Here is a 22,363-nt window from a genome sequence, read left to right as displayed (position 1 = left end):
ATGTATTTTCATCAGCAAATAATTCTATATTAGTTTATACATAAGGCTGGTTCACCCATTTGCATAGAACCAAGACAGTCTGCCATCTTGAAAATACAGACACCGGCGAGGTATAAAATAGTACCAACGCCTTACTGGCGTTTGAGTGTGATTGAGAGGTGAAGATAATAGACTAATCCAACTGAAAGTCTGCTCTGCTGCAACACAATGCAGAACTATGTATATGCAGCAGCAGCACAAGAAATAGTTTCACCATCCACAAGCAAGCGAAAAAGAGAACTTAAAAGTCAAATAAACTGGAGAGATCTAAAAAGGAGGATAAACATTTGGCAAGCCTTCTCCAGGTGAAATAAGCAAAGGAAGGTGAAAGATTTTAAAAGGGACACAAGTGACCTTGACAAGTGAACTGTGCTGCCTAACTTAGCATAAATCAAACTTTTTCCATTCCGTTTAATTCGATTGTGTTGCTTGTTACTGTAAAAAGCAAAATCCTAAATCCTGCAAACATATAACAATCTTATTTGTGCAGAAGTGCATGTTTGTGCGGGTTTAGTAGCTTTCAAAGCTGTGGTGAATGTTGAATTTTTGTCAAAGTAAAAGCCAGCTTACATGTATTGAGACTTCACGGTAACATCTGCGTTCTCAAACTGTTTGATGCCGGCCACCGTTGCTGCAACTCGTGTTTAAGGCAGTGATGCACTATTTAGGGTTTGTTTGATAGAAATACCCCCATCTCACCACAAGATGGCAGAAATTCTTACACAATATCCCTTTAATGTTTTCATCCTTACTGTTAATTTAAATTACTGTCATGATATATATGAATAGAGTTATGTTGCAAAAGGTAACTTGATATGTAAATGACAAAAAAAAGACATAAAAAGAAATCATTTTAAGTTCAATTCCATCCTAAAAAAATAAGTAGGAAAATATACTGCATTTATTAAATCAAAGCCCATAAAGGGGTAAAGTTTTCTGATGTTCAAGAGATAATTAACATACATTTACTATGGTAATAGATTAAAAGGGATCCCATACATCAAGCCCATTTCTACCGATACCCAGTTGACAATATTCTTTAATATCAAGACAAAGACAGATACTAGTGTTGGATTGGTGCATCTCTGGCCAAGCCTGAAGCTTGCAATTAAAACAAAACCATCAGCCACGTTTTAGCTCTTATAAGTTATCTGCACATCAAAGACAAAGAAATACAAATATTTGTATCTTATCCAATAAATGAGTCTATGCAAAAATGAATTAAATTTATTCTACTTTATAAACATTTATGCAAGAATTAAGTTTTAGCTAGCCCTATAATGCCAAATGTATCGTATTTGATACATACGGTTTCTGAAATGTTTTGCATAATTTAATGGTAAAAACTTTGCTCAAAATCCTATTGTACACAATCAGATATACCTGATAACAGCCAGTAGAAGACTACACAAAAAATTATCTTGACTTATCGCATAGTAATAAATTATTAATATCAAAAATGTATTTCTGTTTTTCCTTTTTACATATTTTGTTAAAAGGGCAAATAAGAAATTCAAACCAAAAAAAAGTCATTTTCTGTTTTGTTTTATTCTTGGATCGGGCTTTAAAGGTCTAGGTTAGCATTCAAAAGGGATTCAAATACCCAAAGCACTCTTATATTTGTATTTTATGTGATGTACTCCTAAGGAGTAAAAGTAAATAAAAAAATTATATATAGATTCAAAATTGGAATCAGACAAAAAAAAACTCATCAGAAATTTGTGCCAAGAAAAACCGTATCAGTGCATCTCAAGGTATGATATATATTTATATTGTGTTTTAGTCCCAGTAGATGATAAAACAGAATAAAAAATAAATCTACATCTTTTAGAGATTTATTTTAGGTTTATTCCACTTCAAATATGACATATTTTGCTATGTGATCAATATGTAAGAAGAACACATAATTATAGGGGCTTGATGATTTAAAGTCAATATGTTAAACCTCCCCAACAGGACGGTTGGTGCATCTTTCTCTCATTTTAAATGGTAAACATGCAGTATCGATTGAATATTTGTTCACAGCAGTGTGGTTTCTTCACTAACATAGAAGTTAGATTTGGGATCAGTTTTATTTGAAGCCCACCACCATAAATATCTCTTACCACACGGCAATGTTCTATTATATTACTGTGCCATTTTTAATTATTTAAGCACGCTAGCTGCCAATTACATAAGTGGGTTTGTAAAACAGGAAGCAGGCGGAATGTAGGCTGAGCTTTGGGTGAATCATCTCTCCAGAACTGTGTAAACATCGCGTTTTTCCCTGAAGGTAGCGGCATGGAAACGGGAGGCAACACCTTCCCTATGTGGGGCTGAGGTGGAGCTGCGATGGGATTGGTGAGGGGTTGAGAGGGGGGGGGCTCCATCATGGTTCCTGCTGCAGCAAGGATGAAGGAAGGGTGAAGAGGAGGGGGATGGGCAGCGGGCCGAGGCTCACCCTCATCGTTTTATTGCTGGATGTGAGCATCGGCTGCAGGGAGCAGCAGAGGGAAAAAAGGATGAAAAAGGGACAACGGTCAGGAAACCTGAGCTTTTCCTTAGCTGTGATCTTGATTCGATTTAAAGCTGTAATCTGTAGTAAAGAAAAGGAAGTTTGATGCATGTAGGCCACCAGGGATCACTTTACTGTTATTTCAAACTTATTATTGGCTGTTTTAAGATTGTCATAAAAACCTTGACAAAAAAAGAAGCCATTGATCACTCCACTGAAAAAGTGAAAAATTTTAAATCATTATTAATCATTCATAACCATGGTGCACATATTTCTACTCTTACTATGATTTTGCAACCTTTATATTTGAGGAATTTTAATGTTATTGATTATATCTTTGTTTTTCTGATACAAAGAATGAAGCAGATTTAGTTTTTCCTCCTGGCTATAGTGCAAGTAAGCCAGTCAGCTGAGCAGCAGTGTGCATTATGAGCTCAGAATATATAATAACTAGACTTAGACAGATTTATTTTGTCAGTTTGTACACACGAGTGTATAAAAAAAGAAATTTAGTTTAAAACAGGTCTAGACAATTTCATTTTTGAAAGTGCTGCCTTGAAAAACACTAATAAATACATAAAAAAATAGTATTATAAACATATATATATATATATATTATTTTTTAGATAGATAGATAGATAGATAGATAGATAGATAGATAGATAGATAGATAGATAGATAGATAGATAGATAGATAGTGTTTAAATACAGATATTAACATTGTCATCATCTTTTCTGTTATTTCTGCCTTACTGATCAATTCTAATTATCTCCCCGGATGATTACTTGACCTCATATGTTGGGAACCTGGAGCCACGAAAGTATGAAAAACTTATTAGGACTGCAAAACTATGGGATACTTTACTTTGGTGCATGAAAAATACACCAATTCAGGCTTTTGTTTATCTGGCAGGATAAAGGAACCACATCAGCACAAAGTAATTCAAAGCAATAAAGAAAAAAAAGGCTCTTCTTATTCTGTACTTCTGGGGGAGTGGTGACCTAGTGGTTAGAGCATTGTGCTTGGGTCCTGGTGGTTGTGAGTTCAAGTCCCACACACTCCCACATGTTCCCTGAGCAAGACCCTTAACCCCAAACTGCTCCCGGGCGCCAGCAGTGGCAGCCCATTGTGGGACAATAGAGGATTTACATTTACATTAGAAATGATGGATAGAAACAGATAATTAAACAACATAAAGCCAAGATATGAGAATACAGTAAAACTGACGACAGCCCCCCCAAACAAACAAAGAACAGGGGGACTAACTAGAAGCAGCTGTGCTAATTAGTGAGTCAGAACATGTGCCCAACAAGACCACTAACAAAACAGAGCAAATTCCCACAATCATAGCAGAAAGACGGGATAAAACCTTCCTATAAATTACATTTCGCCATAGATATTGAATTAAGCTCTTGTTGACATACCTGGACAGGATTGTTGTTTTCGTTCAAAAATAATTTTCAAATGTTCCATAAAAATGAAATTGAAAATGACAACAAAAACAAAAAACACCTAGGCGACAACATGTATTATATTTACTCCAGTAGCTTTGAACCCTCATATGATTATGTAGATATTTCTCTAATAATCTGAACAAAATGCCAGCTATTAATCATGTCAAGCAGACTTTCAGGACAAGCTAGAGTCTTCAGAAATGCTCACAACCAGCTGTGGAAAAAGATACAGGTGCTGGTCATAAAATTAGAATATCATGAAAAAGTAGATTGATTTCAGTAATTCCATTTAAAAAGTGAAACTTGTATATTATATTCATACATTACATACAAACTCATATATTTCAGATGTTTATTTTGTTTAATTTTGATGATTACAAATGACAACAAATGAAAATCTCAAATTCATCATATCAGAAAATTAGAATATTGTGAAAAGGTTCAAAATTGATGGCCCCTGGTGCCACACTCTAATCAGCTAATTAACTCAAACCACCTGCAAAAGCCTTTAAATGGTCTTTCAGTCTAGTTCTATAGGCTACACAATCATGGGGAAGACTGCTGACTTGACAGTTGTCCAAAAGACGACCATCGACACCTTGCACAAGGAGGGCAAGACACAAAAGGTCATCGCTAAAGAGGCTGGCTGTTCACAGAGCTCAGTGTCCAAGCACATTAATAGAGAGGCGAAGGGAAGGAAAAGATGTGGTCGAAAAAAGTGTACAAGCAAGAGAGATAACCACACCCTGGAGAGGATTGTGAAACAAAACCCATTCAAAAAAGTGGGGGAGATTCACAAAGAGTGGACTGCATCTGGAGTGAGTGCTTCAAGAACCACCACACACAGACGTATGAAAGACATGGGTTTCTGCTGTCGCATTCCTTGTGTCAAGCCACTCTTGAACCACAGACAGCGTCAGAAGCGTCTTGCCTGGGCTAAAGAGAAACAGGACTGGACTGCTGGTGAGTGGTCCAAAGTCATGTTCTCTGATGAAAGTAAATTTTGCATTTCCTTTGGAAATCAAGGTCCCAGAGTCTGGAGGAAAAGAAGAGAGGCACTTCATCCACGTTGCTTGAAGTCCAGTGTAAAGTTTCCACAGTCAGTGATGGTTTGGGGTGCCATGTCATCTGCTGGTGTTGGTCCATTGTGTTTTCTGAGGTCCAGGGTCAACGCAGCCACATACCAGGAAGTTTTAGAGCACTTCATGCTTCCTGCAGCTGACCAACTTTTTGGAGATGCAGATTTCATTTTCCAACAGGACTTGGCACCTGCACACAGTGCCAAAGCTACCAGTACCTGGTTGAAGGACCATGGTATCCCTGTTCTTAATTGGCCAGCAAACTCTCCTGACCTTAACCCCATAGAAAATCTATGGGGTATTGTGAAGAAGAAGATGCAATACACCAGACCCAACAATTCAGAAGAGCTAAAAGCCACTATTAGAGCAACCTGGGCTATCATAACACCTGAGCAGTGCCACAGACTGATCGACTCCATGCCACGCCGCATTGCTGCAGTAATACAGGCCAAAGGAGGCCCAACTAAATACTGAGTGCTGTACATGCTCATACTTTTCATGTTCATACTTTTCAGTTGGCCAACATTTCTATAAATCCTTTGTTTTTATTGGTCTTCAGTAATATTCTAATTTTCTGATATGATGAATTTGAGATTTTCATTTGTTGTCATTTGTAATCATCAAAATTAAACAAAATAAACATCTGAAATATATGAGTTTGTATGTAATGTATGAATATAATATACAAGTTTCACTTTTTAAATGGAATTACTGAAATCAATCTACTTTTTCATGATATTCTAATTTTATGACCAGCACCTGTAGACCATATATATCATATCTTTCTTAAATAATGTTTTTAGTTTTAGTTTTAGGCTGAGATAGAGGAAAGCTGAAAAGCTCCATTGATTAACGGCTATCCTTCATTGTTTGGACCATCATCCCTTGCTTAGCCAGACTGCATTTACCTTCAGGTCCCTTTGGGTCCGACCAGATTGAAAAACTAAAATGTCAGAAATATTACAACCGATGTTTGTTATTTAATGCTATTTCTTATTGCTAGATTTTAAGGTCCTTGATATAGGCCAAGATACAACTAAAAAGCATAGCTAGCTGGCTAACATCAAATATCAAATAAACACAGATAAGCCATCTTACAGAAGAAATAGGCTTTCTCTAAAATGGAGCCTAGGCTGAAGGTAAACCGAATAAACTGTTACTTGCCTTTATCCCCCTACAACACAGCCAATCAGCTTTGAGCCACGCCTCCACGAAAGCCAACCAGCATCCAAAGTTCATTTTAAAAGGCGTCCGATCCGCAACTCGTCTGCTCTTAGTGCGCAGGCAGTGGTCGTGCGGTGTGACTTCATTCAGATGACCCCGTTTCAACCCACCTCCAGCCCCTCCTCAATCATCGTAGCTAAAACTTCATCAGAGTTTAGTTCCTCCTGGTATCTTACTGCATTCCACATCTCATTTCAACCGGTCCGGCAGAAGACCACCATGTTGAGCCCGGTTCTGCCAGAGGTTTCTTCCCAATGGGGAGTTTTTCCTCTCCACTGTCGCTTCATGCTTGCTCATCATTGACAGGTTCTCTCAACCTGTGTTATCCAAACTGGACTTCCATCTTCCAGGTATCTGAGTGAAGCTCTAGTATCAGATCACGCAGTCCACTGGATCTCCCCATAAAGCTCAGCATACCGTCTCGCTAACCAGCAGTCTACAGACTGACCAACTTCATCTATCTCCACTCCACCACCAGTTCCTGTTCTTTACTCCTGTTCATGCATATCTATCAAAATTCAGCGTTATGTTTCCTGCCGAAGTCTGAGCACCAAAGACTAAGTAATTGTATCAATACATTTCTTCTAATTGTCTTTTTTCTCCGTGTGAGTTTTTCAGATTGAAAGAACTTTAATCTCCAAAATAAAACTGTGAAAATTGACGAAGAGTCTATGAACAGGTCACCTAGAAAACATAGCTAATTAGCTAATAGCACAAAAAGCTCTGACAGGCTGTGCTGAAACTAAATTTTCCTTTTGGGATTATTAAGAATATTTGAAGTGAATTTGAATTTCCAAAATAGGTTGGCTTGTGATTTTCTTTTCTTCAATATGTGGCTATGTATCTGTATGTATTGCAGATAGATGAGTGGATGGATAGATAACATAAAAAGAATAAAAAAACACAATTTCACTAGAAAACTAGGCTAAAAAACAACAAATTTACACTTAAAGCCAAATACAGTCAGTACGAATTAAGCTCACCCTAACAGCATAGTAAATAAAGGCCTTTAAGCAGAGTTTGGAAATACAATCTTTCTCAGATTTCCTCCTGATTTTAACCAATAATTATATTTTCTCTGTACAGCTTTGGATTCTTTAGTGTAAACTACACGGATTTAGTGTTCTTCATTCAGTTTCTTCAGTAGCAATAATATATAATTTGTATTTGCAGAAATACAGGTGCTGGTCATAAAATTAGAATATCATGAAAAAGTAGATTGATTTCAGTAATTCCATTTAAAAAGTGAAACTTGTATATTATATTCATACATTACATACAAACTCATATATTTCAGATGTTTATTTTGTTTAATTTTGATGATTACAAATGACAACAAATGAAAATCTCAAATTCATCATATCAGAAAATTAGAATATTACTGAAGACCAATAAAAACAAAGGATTTATAGAAATGTTGGCCAACTGAAAAGTATGAACATGAAAAGTATGAGCATGTACAGCACTCAGTATTTAGTTGGGCCTCCTTTGGCCTGTATTACTGCAGCAATGCGGCGTGGCATGGAGTCGATCAGTCTGTGGCACTGCTCAGGTGTTATGATAGCCCAGGTTGCTCTAATAGTGGCTTTTAGCTCTTCTGAATTGTTGGGTCTGGTGTATTGCATCTTCTTCTTCATAATACCCCATAGATTTTCTATGGGGTTAAGGTCAGGAGAGTTTGCTGGCCAATTAAGAACAGGGATACCATGGTCCTTCAACCAGGTACTGGTAGCTTTGGCACTGTGTGCAGGTGCCAAGTCCTGTTGGAAAATGAAATCTGCATCTCCAAAAAGTTGGTCAGCTGCAGGAAGCATGAAGTGCTCTAAAACTTCCTGGTATGTGGCTGCGTTGACCCTGGACCTCAGAAAACACAATGGACCAACACCAGCAGATGACATGGCACCCCAAACCATCACTGACTGTGGAAACTTTACACTGGACTTCAAGCAACGTGGATGAAGTGCCTCTCTTCTTTTCCTCCAGACTCTGGGACCTGGATTTCCAAAGGAAATGCAAAATTTACTTTCATCAGAGAACATGACTTTGGACCACTCACCAGCAGTCCAGTCCTGTTTCTCTTTAGCCCAGGCAAGACGCTTCTGACGCTGTCTGTGGTTCAAGAGTGGCTTGACACAAGGAATGCGACAGCAGAAACCCATGTCTTTCATACGTCTGTGTGTGGTGGTTCTTGAAGCACTCACTCCAGCTGCAGTCCACTCTTTGTGAATCTCCCCCACATTTTTGAAGGGGTTTTGTTTCACAATCCTCTCCAGGGTGCGGTTATCTCTCTTGCTTGTACACTTTTTTCGACCACATCTTTTCCTTCCCTTCGCCTCTCTATTAATGTGCTTGGACACTGAGCTCTGTGAACAGCCAGCCTCTTTAGCGATGACCTTTTGTGTCTTGCCCTCCTTGTGCAAGGTGTCGATGGTCGTCTTTTGGACAACTGTCAAGTCAGCAGTCTTCCCCATGATTGTGTAGCCTATAGAACTAGACTGAAAGACCATTTAAAGGCTTTTGCAGGTGGTTTGAGTTAATTAGCTGATTAGAGTGTGGCACCAGGGGCCATCAATTTTGAACCTTTTCACAATATTCTAATTTTCTGATATGATGAATTTGAGATTTTCATTTGTTGTCATTTGTAATCATCAAAATTAAACAAAATAAACATCTGAAATATATGAGTTTGTATGTAATGTATGAATATAATATACAAGTTTCACTTTTTAAATGGAATTACTGAAATCAATCTACTTTTTCATGATATTCTAATTTTATGACCAGCACCTGTATGTAAGGGAATTTGAAACACAAAGGTCTTTAGTTGCACCCAAGCCATCAACTGACCTTGGAAATATAACTGAACCACCAGAGCAGCATGCAAAGTGGTCTGGCTCCAGTGTCTGATGCAGTGCCTGCAGCCCTCCCTAAAACACAAACAGCAAATATGCTGCTCACAAACATACAAAGACAAATAAATCCAAGCCAAACAGTCATGTCACTGTGGCTGCAGAGCATGAAGAGCTCTGCTGAATCCATCCCCCACTCATCTATGAAGACTGCTTTCAAAGTGTTGAAAGATATCCTCGTCCTCTGTCCTCTCACTATTCTGAGCATCACTTCCTTGCTCTATCCATCCACCCTTTACACACATACTCTCACTACAGGAATATCTACATATGAGAGACTGCTGCAGTCATGATCTCGCTGCAGGAGATCATGACATGGCAGTGTTGTTTAAAGCTTTTAAATATATGATTGGATTCACTGTCTTTTTGCACTTTTTTGCACAAAGTCTTGCTTTGAGTCCTGCCAAAAAAAGTTGTGAGAAAGCATCATCAAATAAAAATACTAATTTTTTCACTTTTTTTTATGTTTAGAATAGTCAGTTGGACGAATTGAACTTCAGTACCCTTAAATGTCCAAATAATTATACAGCTATTTGCTTACATTAACAGCTACTACATAGCTTCTCATGCAATAACTTTAATATTTAAAAGTTTTGACAGCCTAATGCCAAACACATCCTGGTCAAATATTATTGCTGCCTAAACAGCACTAAATATTCCAAGGTATTTATCTGAATAACTGAATAGCTATAAGTAACCTGTGTTAATGCTCATAGTTCCACATGTCTATTGCAGAAGCTGAAATCTTATCTTGTTGCCTGAACTAAAAAAATATCAAATATATATAAAACGTTATTTAAAAAAATAAATTTTGACAGTTAGAGAAAAAAAATATTAGTATTAGGAAAATCTAAAAGAAAGATAGAATAAATTATATTGATTCTTTAGTCTAAAACAGGTTTTATTTGCTTTGAACAAATCATGCATTTTTTTTATCTTAACCTGAACCTAAATAATATGAGTGTCAAAATAGAAAAAACAATGATTACAAAAATAGAAATTAAAGTTACAGGCATGTTTTTCATATCTTAAAAAATAAACTGCCTAAACCTAAGAGGAGTAATGAAATTAAAATCTAGTTTACTTCAGAACAAAAATAAATAAGATTTAAGAAAATGACTATAATAAAAATAAAGACAGCAGTATAAAAAAACAGCATTATTAAATACATTAAAACTAATTCTAAAATTAAAGAATGAAGATGAATAAAACACGCATAATCTACAATACTTTTATTTTTATCTCAAAGTAAAGGTCCTAAACCTCAACTTGAAAGGATTATAAATAAAAAATTGATGACGAAAGGGAAGAAATTAGTGAATAAAATAAAAATAAAACTACAGGTCAAGGGCTAAAAACGCCACAAAGGGCATCTGTAAAAGGTGCAGATTTGATCATTATTATCGCTCCAACATTTCTCCATACAAATTAAATTTAAGTTTTGTTTTACCTTGTTTTATTTAATTTATATATATTTTTTAAGGAGAATAGCATTAATCAATGCCATTCCTTAAAACCTTTCCACATTAAGAGCCATGATCTATGACTGGATTCTTTATTAAACAAAGAAAATAAAAATAAAATTAAACATTGTGCTTTCGGCTTTCGTCTGAACAAGTTTTTTCTGGCTCAGACTGGTTAGGTTATGTAAGACATAGTATGTTGTGAATAAAGAATAAGAAATCAGCATTTTAAGAGATTATGGCTGAAAACTCCCAACTAAATTCTTTAAATAGATTTTTTTTTTTTTTTTGGTTGTAGTACTTCAATAGGGCTTTGATGACTGATGTAAGTCTGGTCTTGTATTTCAGTGCCAGTTATCTGCATTAACTGGCTGTCTAGAGTGTCAGATTCTCTCTGGAGTGATGTAGCCATGAAGCCAAGATCCAGAGAAAAAAGTAGGTCAAGTACTTAGAGGTGAAAGTCCCTGAAGGAGGAAAACAGCAAAGCAAAGGGAGAAACTGTCAACTCATCCCTGCTGAATAATGCAAGGAGTCAGGATAATGAGCGATATCATATATAGGATTATATCACTGTTTCTTGGTGAGGGTGAACACTGTTAGGTAGATCAAAGAAGAGTTTCCTGTTAAAATGCACTGCATTGCATTGATTAGTTTGCCATAATTTGGAAAAATGGAACACTGCCTGCAAAGAAAAGACTAAATACAGGATCACAGACATGTAACCAACAGGGACAACTTGTAAAATTATGACAAATGATTCAACTTTTCATTGTCTACACCTACATAGAGGACACTATATCCTGTTAAACAGGCTGAGAGTAATTGAAAAGCTAGTAAGATGTGTGTTTGTTAATGTTTTTAATGAGTGTGCGCACAGCTTTGCCTGTTTGGTTTACTCAGCTGCATAGATGTTTGTTCAGGTCCCTTCCTTCTTTCTGGCTGCTGTGTTCCCATATTGTTTTTTTTTTTCTCTATCAGAAAGGTCAGAAAGGAAAAACCCACAGTGCTGACAGTCCTGACATGGATTAGTTTTCCATTCATATCTATCAGTTAGCAGAGGGTGGAGTGGAGTTAGGCTATTTTTTGTGAAATGGATTAACAGTAAGGCTTGATTGAAACATTACAGTAAATTGTTTTCCTTTTATTAAATTATTTAGGGATTTCTTTCAAATAAAATTATTTTCTTTCAGTGTATTTAGTAGCTTTACTTGTAAAACTAAGGTGGTTAATTTACTAGCTTAACATTTTACTGCCCTTTCATTACGTATTTTCACTCTATAACTCATGTCTTTTCTATTTTACATTATTTATCAGTATATCAGGGCTTCCTGGGATCGATTCCCGGCCCGGGGCCTCTCTGTATGGAGTTGCATGTTCTCCCTGTGCATGTGTGCAGCCTTCAGTAGGTCAGACTTTATATCTTGATAGTAAGAAAGATATTAGTTGTCCGAATGTCCGCCCTAATCACTATATAGGGCACAATATAGTGGTTACGCCATTTTAGATGACCGTCTAGTGGATGAAAAAGTAGTGGACCCTAAATTTCCCAAAATGCACCTTGTAAAGTAGTGATTATCTATGGTCACTAGACAAGCAGATATATCCCTGAATGTTTTGCAAGGAGAGCCATGATGCTCTCCTTGCAACGCATCATGGGATTTGTTGTCACAGCAGCCTGCTGTCGCTACCCAACAGTGGCAACAAACAAACAAAGATGGCACAGGCACCGTGCGAGGAGGAAGGGAGTGAAATGACGAACAGTGAGTGAAAAGTAGTGATCATCTGTCTGAACGGTTAGTTTACTGTGTTCACTATAAAGTTCAGTATATAGTCCCCACTCTATTTAGAGACTGAGGGGTTTAGGGGGTAGGGCGATTGTTTGAATGAACTAAAAATGGCATCCACTGGATACTTTCCAGGGGAAAATCACTGCTGACCAAAAATCCATGAGGGTCTATCTTACATTTCTAAAAAAAACATATTGGAATTCAAGACTGAGGAAAAGTATATGATGTCTACTGAAACCAAAATGGTCTTTAATCAATTTATTTTTGCCTTCTTTCTCTCCTGAAAGAGAATTTCTGGCCATTGGTTTGTGACCTTAACCCCGTGACGCCTAATGTTGCAAATATGCAACAAACCATTTGTAGTATGCAAACAGCCATAACAGCATGTACAATCCCCAAGTGCCAGTTATTACACATTCAGGAGCCATTGGCGAGCACTTTTATTCTGATGGTGTATGTTGTTACTGTCCGATATAACAGTTGTCTCATAATTAGCAACATACCTACATTTCTATGTTTTTTGTGCAATTGTCAAAGTAACAATTTCCATTTGGCAACGACCTAAAGAAAAAGCATATTTTTATAGGAATGTCTAAAATTTTATAATTTTAGAAGTCAAAGGGTTAATTCAGACATACCTTAGTTGTGGGGTATGACAGAGTTCGTAAACACACAAGCCGGTCCCCCACTGACTAAAAGGAAAATGATGGTTTGAGAATGATGTAATCGAAATGTGGACCCAAATCTGTGGCATGAACTCAAGAATATTTTTGGTTGAAAAATCCTTCAATATGGCAGAATTTAAAACCAGTGTACCAAGAATACTGGGCAGAATTTCCTCCAGAGCAAAGTCCAAGACTCATTGCCAGTTATGTGAAAAACATGGCACCAAAATGCTTTAGTCTTTTCCATTTTTTAAATTCTCATTGTCTCTTTCAAATGCTACAAACATCTACCAAGTGTTGTTTTATATAAGGTCTGGGTCAATTGTATTTGGACATAGATATGAGAGGTTAGTTATATTTAAAGCATTGCTTAAGGATCGGTTACTTAGAATCCCAAAACTGTGATATGGTAAATTAACACAGAGAGGTTCAGGTTTAGACCAGTTCAGACAGGGTTAATGGTTTAACTAATCAGGGCTCAAAACAGCTAATTAGGTGTGTAAATAGTGTTATATTGCAGTGGTGGCATAAAGTTTGCTCAGTATAATACATGATTTATTACAGACTCTACACAAGTAACCAAAGAGGGTTCTATGCATGCATTTTACACTTTCATAATCTTCATTTATAAAATACATTCAATATGTCCCTCTACATCAAGTTGAAAGTTTTCTGCCACTTCATTTTTTGGTCCATCACCTAAAATTAAATGTGTGGATGCAGTGAAAGACAATTTCAAAGTTTAAGAAGTATGACTAAGTTTATAACACACTGTACCAGTTAAGTGCAGCATTGCTAAACTAAACAAGCTTTAAAAACGTAAAAATACTCCTTTAAATGTGACAACGAAAAAAATATGGACAGTCCAATCAATATTTGTTTTTTTAGAGGTAGCCATGTTAAAAATACTAAAGAACTATCGCATTCTCATGAATTGTATCATCCTAAAGCATTTTGTCACCGGTTATACCAGCTTATTGACTGGAGATGACAGATGATTTAATAGAGGCACAGAGGAAGAGGAAATAGATGAGCTGAGGCAGAGGAAAAAGGAAAAAATGTCATTGTTTTCTATTCATATCTTTTGTTTGTTTCTTTCTGCTGGCTGACATTCAAGTGGACTTTTAAGAATGAAAGTGAAGCTGCTTTAGCTCATTTCCTTCCATCATTTAGCGGCAGTTAGCAGTAAGAGTTGTAGTAATACACAGCATTTTACATTTGTTTCACTTGTAAAGGATTAATTTGTGTCTTAGATAGCAGTTGGAAAAAAAGACCTGGGTTCCTAGGTTCTCACCACTGCTTCAGTCTTTTATCCTACAGGAGGTCAGATCAGGTTAATCTGAGGGGCAGAAAGGAAGGACAAAGGAGGGGTTAAGGAAGTACAGGTTGTCTCTGTTGGATATGCTGCTTCCCACCTTCTTCCTAACAACAATAAATCGATCTCTAAGGAGATTTAGGTCAAGTGCAGGTCAAGTGTTTTTACTATTAAGGTTTCGAAAACGGCAAAAAAACAAAATCTGCACCTTTCTAAAGCCTCTCTGCTAGCAGAGAAGCTCCATGATTTCCTGGATGATGGCTGATCTAACTTTGGACAAGATAAAACGCGGTGGACCAACGGGGTTAGATTACATGGCATTTTAAAACATCACTACTGGAAATGGGACATTGATTAACAAATTAAAAGCAAACTTTACTTTTATCTTAAATATCTTTCACTTTAACCATGGTGAAAGACATTTGATGTTTCTGGTTCAGGAGTGGGTTCACACAAGAAACGCAGCAGCTGTCCTAATAAATTTATCTGGTCTCGTAAAGCACAGACTTTAGCCAGAGGGCACATTTTGTAAATTTAACTGAATTTCTCGAATGATCTTAAATTCACAATCCTCAAAAAGGCTGAACATATTCATGTCGAATGTGGACCTTTCCTATCACATTTTTTCCTTCCATCAAACTTTCCATGAAACTACTTGAATGTCAGACTCTTTTGCGGATCATGACCGCCTACAGGACAAATATTAGAGCAGCATTCTTAATGAAATGCTACAGCAGGCTGTAATACAACATTATTATTATAGTTTATGGAAATTAATTCATACATACAGTTTTAAAAAAGTGTCTTAAAATCTATATACACTCTAATTGGGTTTTAGCTTTTAAATGTTTCTCCTATTCAACCATTATTTTATTTTCTCATGCTTTTGTCTAAATGTTCCTCTTTTTAGTTATTTTTTACGTAAAGTAAGTTTCACTTTCCCTTTTTTTTTTAAACAACCAACCAATTGTCAGTTTCTGAAGAACTGACTTTTACTGGATTTAAATCGGAGGTCCTCCTCTCAGCAGCCGTATTTCTCTTTTCATGTGCTCTCCGTAATCTGTTTTATTTGAACTCATTTTAATCTGCGATAATCCACCAGGGTCTGTGTGACCTCAGATTCCAGCCAGATTGAAAGCTTAACAGTTTGCAATGATCTAACATGATGTTCAGCAGTCATTGACTGTGGATGGATTTAACCTAATGTAACTGGCAGATGGAGGAGACACCGATCAGGCCAATATCAGCACTGAGGCATAAACATTGTAGTCATGTGGTGGCTGCGCTGTAGATGGGCTTTAATCCCCTGTGTATGCTTGCGATGGAAAATGTCCATTTCATGCCCCGTTTTTGGGGAAACAGGAAATACTTATACCAACTAGTTCTGGTACCTACGGTTAGCCACAGTATCTATATCCCATCCCAAGAAATATTGGCCTATTTAGTCTTTTTCTTGCCCTATTTATTGTTGTCTTCAACTTTCAACTTCTCCCATGTTTTCGGTTCATTAAGAACAGAGATGGGAAGTAACAAAGTACAAATACTTCGTTGCTGTACTCAAGAAGATTTTTCTGATATTTTTACTTTACTACAAATTTTTATGGTGACTTTTTACTTCTACTCCTTACATTTTTACACAAATATCTGTACTTTCTACTCCTTACATATAAAAAAATTGGCTCGTTACTTTAGTTTTGAATCATTTCAATGGAGTTACCGTTATTATTTTTCACGTCATCAATACCAAATTCAATCTAATTGGATGGGAATCTACGTTGCATTTGACGCACCACTACAAGATGAATCGACAGATTCAGCGGTATTCATTCGCGGCAAATCATTGCAGCTTGGTGGCGGTGGCGTTAGCATAGTAGTATGGACGACGAGATGATTGAAAATGAACACAACGGAGATCTAGTCCTATTGGCAGACATCCATTTAAAATGTAGGCAACGGCATGAAAAAAGTGGTTTCTACTTTTACTTTTATACTTTAAGTACATTTACAAGCATGTACTTTGTTACTTTTACTTGAGTAAAGAAGTTTAATCAGTACTTCCACTTTTACCAGAGTATTTTTTAACACAAGTATCTGTACTTTTACTCAAGTACGGAAAGTGAGTACTTTTGCCATCTCTGATTAAGAACCGAACACATGAGAGAAAATTTTGCTCAGTATTAGACAGAGGTAAGACTTTTAATTATAAAATAAAATTAAGGGATTATAAAGCTATCCTAACTAATCCTTCCAGGCAGAGATTCCTAAATGTATCTGATATCATTAAACTTAAACAAATGCATTGAAGCAGATGTTTTTAGTTAGTGAAAGGCCTATAATGGTGAGAGTTATTGTCAGAATTATAAATATTTAGATTTCTCCGTATTTTCACATCCCTGCCTGATTAGAACTGATCAAAAGAAAATTATCTTGTCATCTGATTGGTTAATCTCCAATAAAGACAGGGTTATTGTTAGAACCCCATTATTTGTAATGAGGAATTGAGTATAAAGCTTTTTATTACATCGCATCTGATTTCTATCATTCATTTTTGGATGTCATGACGCTTTAGAATAATCTCATACAGAGTACATTTATTTTTTAAACTTTTACTTTGATGGTTTTTAATCTTAAACTACCACCATATGATTTTCCCATGTATTTTTAATAAGGAACTGTGTAGTGTTTCGGGGATTTTAAATCATAGATACAGAATTTTTAATAATTATACGTCTATGTCTAATAAAACAAAAGCAAACTTGTTAACTAGCCCTTTCAGATTATGGATAAAACATCTTTAGCCATGACTAGTTAAATGTGTCCTGATATTTCAGTATATCACAGCTTAGTTTGTCATAAAAGCTGAAATATCTGATTTGAATGTAGCAAAGGGAGGAAATGTTATTGTTGTAAAGGTTAAATAGTCTCCATTATGTTATGGTAATTTTAGAATTACTGAAGTGTAACTAAAGTGGAATAATCTATTTATCTCAAGATTAATGCTTCTTACATTCACGTTTTAGGAAAACTATTGGCTTTGTATAAAACTGGTGAATATGTCATCTTACAATAAAAAAAAAATACATCAATGGTTTTTAAACATTCAGTTTTTTAGATAACAGCTCATTCTGTGTTGATCTTTATTTAAAGTAGGTCATAAGTATGTCATTGTCATCTAAAAAAAAGTGTTAAAATGAAGCTCTAGCGGAAGTTCAATTGAAGAAACTCTGGCTTACCTCCATCAATCAGAAGATGATCCGTCTCCGAAGCGAGCCAATCAGCTTCGAACTACTCCACCACGAAGCCCAATCAGCGTCCTGCTTCCACTTTATAAACTCCTTTCAAATCTCACCCCAGCCGCTATCCTGCAATCGCAATGTCGGATTTCGATTCAGACGACAATTCACCCACCTCCATCCCCTTCTCCGCCATAGCAGCCGAATCGTCCTTCATGACACAACTTCACCTCAACCTCATCAGAGAGTATTAATCCCAGTTGTCACCATCCCTCGTCTCATCGCATTGGTCCGGCAGAAGACCACCATGTTGAGCCCGGTTCTGTCAGAGGTTTCTTCCCAAAGGGGATTTTTCCTCTCCACTGTCGCTTCATGCTTGCTCATCATGGACAGTTCACGGTACCTGCATCACCGAGCAGGACCTCTATATCCCGACTCTGAGTGAAGCCCCGGCGTCAGCTTCCTCAGTCTTCTAGTCCCACAATTCTGCTCAGCAGATCACCTTGTCAACCAGCTCGGATTAAACCACCACCAGTTTCAGGCCGGGGAGAACATCCCTATTCTCATTCATCTACTCATGCATGTTAAAGCATAATTCAGCATGAATGTTCCTGCCGAGGTCTGAGCGCCAAAGACTATACTTTCTTATCAATAAATTCTTCTAATGATCTTTTCTCTCTGTGTGAGTTTTTCAGATTGAACTAGTGTTTTAAAAGTCATAAAAATATAGGCCTCAATGTTGCAGTAATAATTTCAATATCTTGGTATATCCAGTTAACTGAAGATAACTTTGAATACCTCATTCTCACATTTAATTTTCATTAAAAAAAATCAACAACACAAATAAAAAGGTTTTGCTATAATGGTGTTTTAAATGTGATTAATTTTCTTTTTTACAATAGCAACATTTGTTTGCTCATGATACTGTGGAAAAAGATCTCATTATATGAAGATATTGGAGTTCTTTATCTTTAGTACAAACTCCAAATCTGAAGTCTCAAAGCCTCTTTACCATCACCCTAATCTTTGATCCTACAGATGAAAGGTTTTTAAGATTTGATATATAACTTTAAAAATAACATGAGGGTTTAAAATATTTTGTCTTGAAATATTAGAGCTTTTTTTGGCCGTTAAATTGGTTTAAATATCATCTAAAGATAACAGTGTTCATTCTGTAACGATGCTGATTTAAGTATTGTTTTTAAATATGTCATATCTTAATATATAGGATATTGTTTCACTATGGTTGTTGTTTAAAAATATGTATCTCAAAAATCAGGAGTTTTTAAAAAGGTTATTGCCCATCAATATCTGAACATCCTAATATTTCAGATATTTTAGTAATTAAAGACATACTTTTTGTTCTGATAAAATTCCTGATCTACTTTAGATGCAAAAGATTAATTTATCATAATCCTGGTTTAATCAAAACTTTTATTTTATTTTCTGATCCTGTGGCCAATCTCAATATCTTAAGATAAAGGGGAACATTTAACCCGTATATGAGTTTAAACTCTTAAAATCATCACTTCAATCTTTTCATGCTATTTGTTTAAATCTATAACTTGTTTTAAGACAATGTGGATCTTTTTTTCTTATTGATATAAGATCAAGATACAGCTGGGTTTTGTCATCACAGTGATTTAAATATTTCAACATTTTAAAATAATAGGGTTAACTTTACAAACGTGGATAAATATTTATCCCCAAGTGATGGGTTCTGTAAAATCTATATATTTAGCGTTGATGACATGGTTTTGTTATTATAATGGTTTGAATAACTCAAAATAACAAAGATAGTTCGACATTAAAGTTTTACTGATCTCATTACCACACAATTATGATACTTATTTATGAAACAGGTGAATTTAGTTTAATGTTTCTCTGAAAGAACAGGATACCGCTGATGAAAACTCACAAGACAGAAATGATCAGTTCAGTTAAAATTCTTCCCAACAGTCATCCTTCATAGATATTTTTCAACATTTGGGCATTTATCTGTAACTGTAATATAACGAGGCTGCAACTAATGATTATTTAGATAATCAATTAATCTGTTGATTATTTGTTCAAAAAATAATCTTAAAAAAAAATCTTAAAGAAGAATTTTTACAAAATTAAACCAGGAGAAACAAAAATTTTTCCACTTGAGGATTTCTGGATAGAGCATATTGACTGACAATTTTTTTTTTCATCTTGAATGCAAAATGTTTATATTTTTTTCAACTATTTTGATATAATTGCTGCTCTAAGTGGGTCGCTCTGTCAGCGAAAGGCATATTTTACAGTCTCTGCACTCAAGTTAACAATTAAACGATTACTAAATTAGTTGAAGGTTATTTGTTAGGGATGCACGATATTGGGATTTTGGCCAATATCCGATATGCCGATATTTTAAAACTCATCTAGCCGATAACCGATATCGATACTGATGTTAAAGCTGGACAAAAATAAGTAGTCATTGAAAATAGCAGTTTTGTTATCCATTTCTGACACTTTGAAAGATAATATACTCAAATATATTTTCATATGCTGATATCAAATAGATTTTTAAAAACGCGGTATCCATCTATTTTACTTTTTAAAATCTCGAGAAATTTCATCATTCTGTTACAAACTCTTGTGATATTTTGCAAATTCTTGTGAGATTTTGTTAGTAAAATAGATCGATACCAAGTCAATATATCAACATATAAAAATATGGCAAAATTTCGTGAATTTTCGGGGGATTTCGTAGCATAACGATGACATATAGCAATATTTCATTAGTAAAAGAGATTGATATGGTGTTTTTAAATGGCAATCTATCAGCATATGAACATATTGTGATATTTTAATGTATCAATATTTTTTCCCTCGTCTTTAGAAGTTTTTAAGTCTGTAAAAAATAAGTTTTTGAGGAAGAAGAAGAAGTAGTATTTTATTTTATTTTTTAGACTTTAGAAACTCAGAAGCTGATCAAATATCGGGTTAAATATCGGTGGGGTGGTCGATGTCCGATATTCAATTTTAAGGCCGATACAGGCCGATACCCATAGGGGGCCGATTATATTGTGCATCCCTAGTTATTTCAATAATTGGTTAATCACCATTAATTCGATGAATTGTTTCAGCCCTAAATATAATCAAATAAAATCTTTAATATCAGACAGAATGGGATTATCGAATTCTCTTTGAAAATATCATCTACATCTTGTTTGTATACTTAAAAGAAACATATCTGCTATTCAACCCTAATTAAAGAATCCATTTTATCTCCTTTTTTTTAACAGAGATTATGAACGATGTTATCAAGAAGGTGAAGAAGAAGGGAGAATGGAAGGTGAGTTCAATGATTTCACCCTTACATAAGAAGATGGAAACTCCATTGATATAATCAGTTTCAAAGATAAATTTCATCTGGATTCTTTTTGTGGTGCCACAACCTTTCATGGAATTTTTCTTTTATTGGTTTAATATAAAAAACAACATATCATTGGTTTTCTTTTAGATAGTATTATAAAAGATAAAAATGAAGTTTCCTCTCCCAGTTTTGAAAATCTGGATATAATAAAAAATTTTTAGAGCCCTGTTCAAATTTCAGGGCTCAAGTTTTTAGACATTTTTTATTTCATGTGCAATTTATCATGTATAATTGGACCGGTAAAACAAACCTGTTAGCGAATAAAGGTTTAAATATAAAAAGCTGTAACAGAACGGTTGCATGAATGTAAACACTTTCAACTAAACATTTGTGTAAAATTTTGTCAAATGCAAAAAAAATAAATAAATAAATCCCTGATGTCTCTGGTGTCACACATTTAATAAGATTAAAAGATTTTAATTCCACAACTAAAGGAGAGACATTTCTTTTCTTAACCAGTCAGCTGACCTAACCCTACCCTCAGGATAATGTGAGCAATAGAGATTATTTGCACTTAACTGACCTTTGCCCTCTGTCTACAGGCTCTGATTGTGGACCAGCTGAGCATGAGGATGTTGTCTTCCTGTTGCAAGATGACAGACATCATGACGGAGGGCATTACCAGTAAGAGAAAAATGCAACTTAGCTCTACTCTTTAAGGCTTCCTTTTGTTAAATGCATATCATCACGTGTCCGTCTCTGTATTTAAAGTTGTGGAGGACATAAACAAGCGTCGAGAGCCACTTCCCAGCCTGGAGGCCATTTATCTGATTACACCAACAGAGAAGGTAAGGATGTAAAATCAGGAATCACCTGTGATTAGGGCTGCAACTAATCATCAGTTAATCTGTCAAGTATTTTTTCTATTAATTGATTAATAATCGGTTTTGAAAGAAGACGTTTTGTAAAATTAATCCAAGTGAAAATAAAGCTTTTCCACTTGAAGAGTGCTGGATAGATCATACTGGCAGACAAAAAATGTTTTTATCTTCAATGAAAAATGGTTACACATTTTTTTTTATTTTTAATAATTTTGGTATAATTTCTGCACACATCTAAACACATCAGACAGAGCAACGTTTGCTAAAGGCACAGCCTCTACACTCCAGTTAACGATTAATCAATTACTAAATTGATGATTATTTCAATAATTGATTAATCTGATTAATTGATTCAGCCCTACTTGTGATCAGTCACATTTTACTGACCTAAGGTCGTTTTGTTACCAGACTCAAAAAATACCCTAACTAGATCTTGTCTGACAACAAGAAGTAGGCTGAAAGATCTCGAAAACAAA

At 35.5% G+C, this 22,363-nt stretch overlaps 1 protein-coding gene across 2 annotated transcripts in view; it reads left to right on the top strand.

Moving 5' to 3' along the window:
* Positions 1-22,363, top strand: part of stxbp1a (syntaxin binding protein 1a) — a 48,697-nt gene that overhangs the window by 1,733 nt on the left and 24,601 nt on the right. For both annotated transcript variants that reach the window (XM_038268265.1, XM_038268264.1), the window contains exons 2-4: positions 20,936-20,985; positions 21,609-21,690; positions 21,778-21,854. In XM_038268265.1, coding sequence (XP_038124193.1) covers positions 20,936-20,985; positions 21,609-21,690; positions 21,778-21,854 — 209 coding nt within the window. The remainder of the gene's footprint in view (positions 1-20,935; positions 20,986-21,608; positions 21,691-21,777; positions 21,855-22,363) is intronic.

Source organism: Cyprinodon tularosa, unplaced genomic scaffold (assembly GCF_016077235.1).
Source record: "Cyprinodon tularosa strain WSP-4 unplaced genomic scaffold, ASM1607723v1 ctg7, whole genome shotgun sequence".
Taxonomy (NCBI): Eukaryota; Metazoa; Chordata; class Actinopteri; order Cyprinodontiformes; family Cyprinodontidae; genus Cyprinodon; species Cyprinodon tularosa.
Note: the sequence above shows the minus strand (reverse complement) of the source record. Positions and strands in the feature narration are given on the sequence as shown.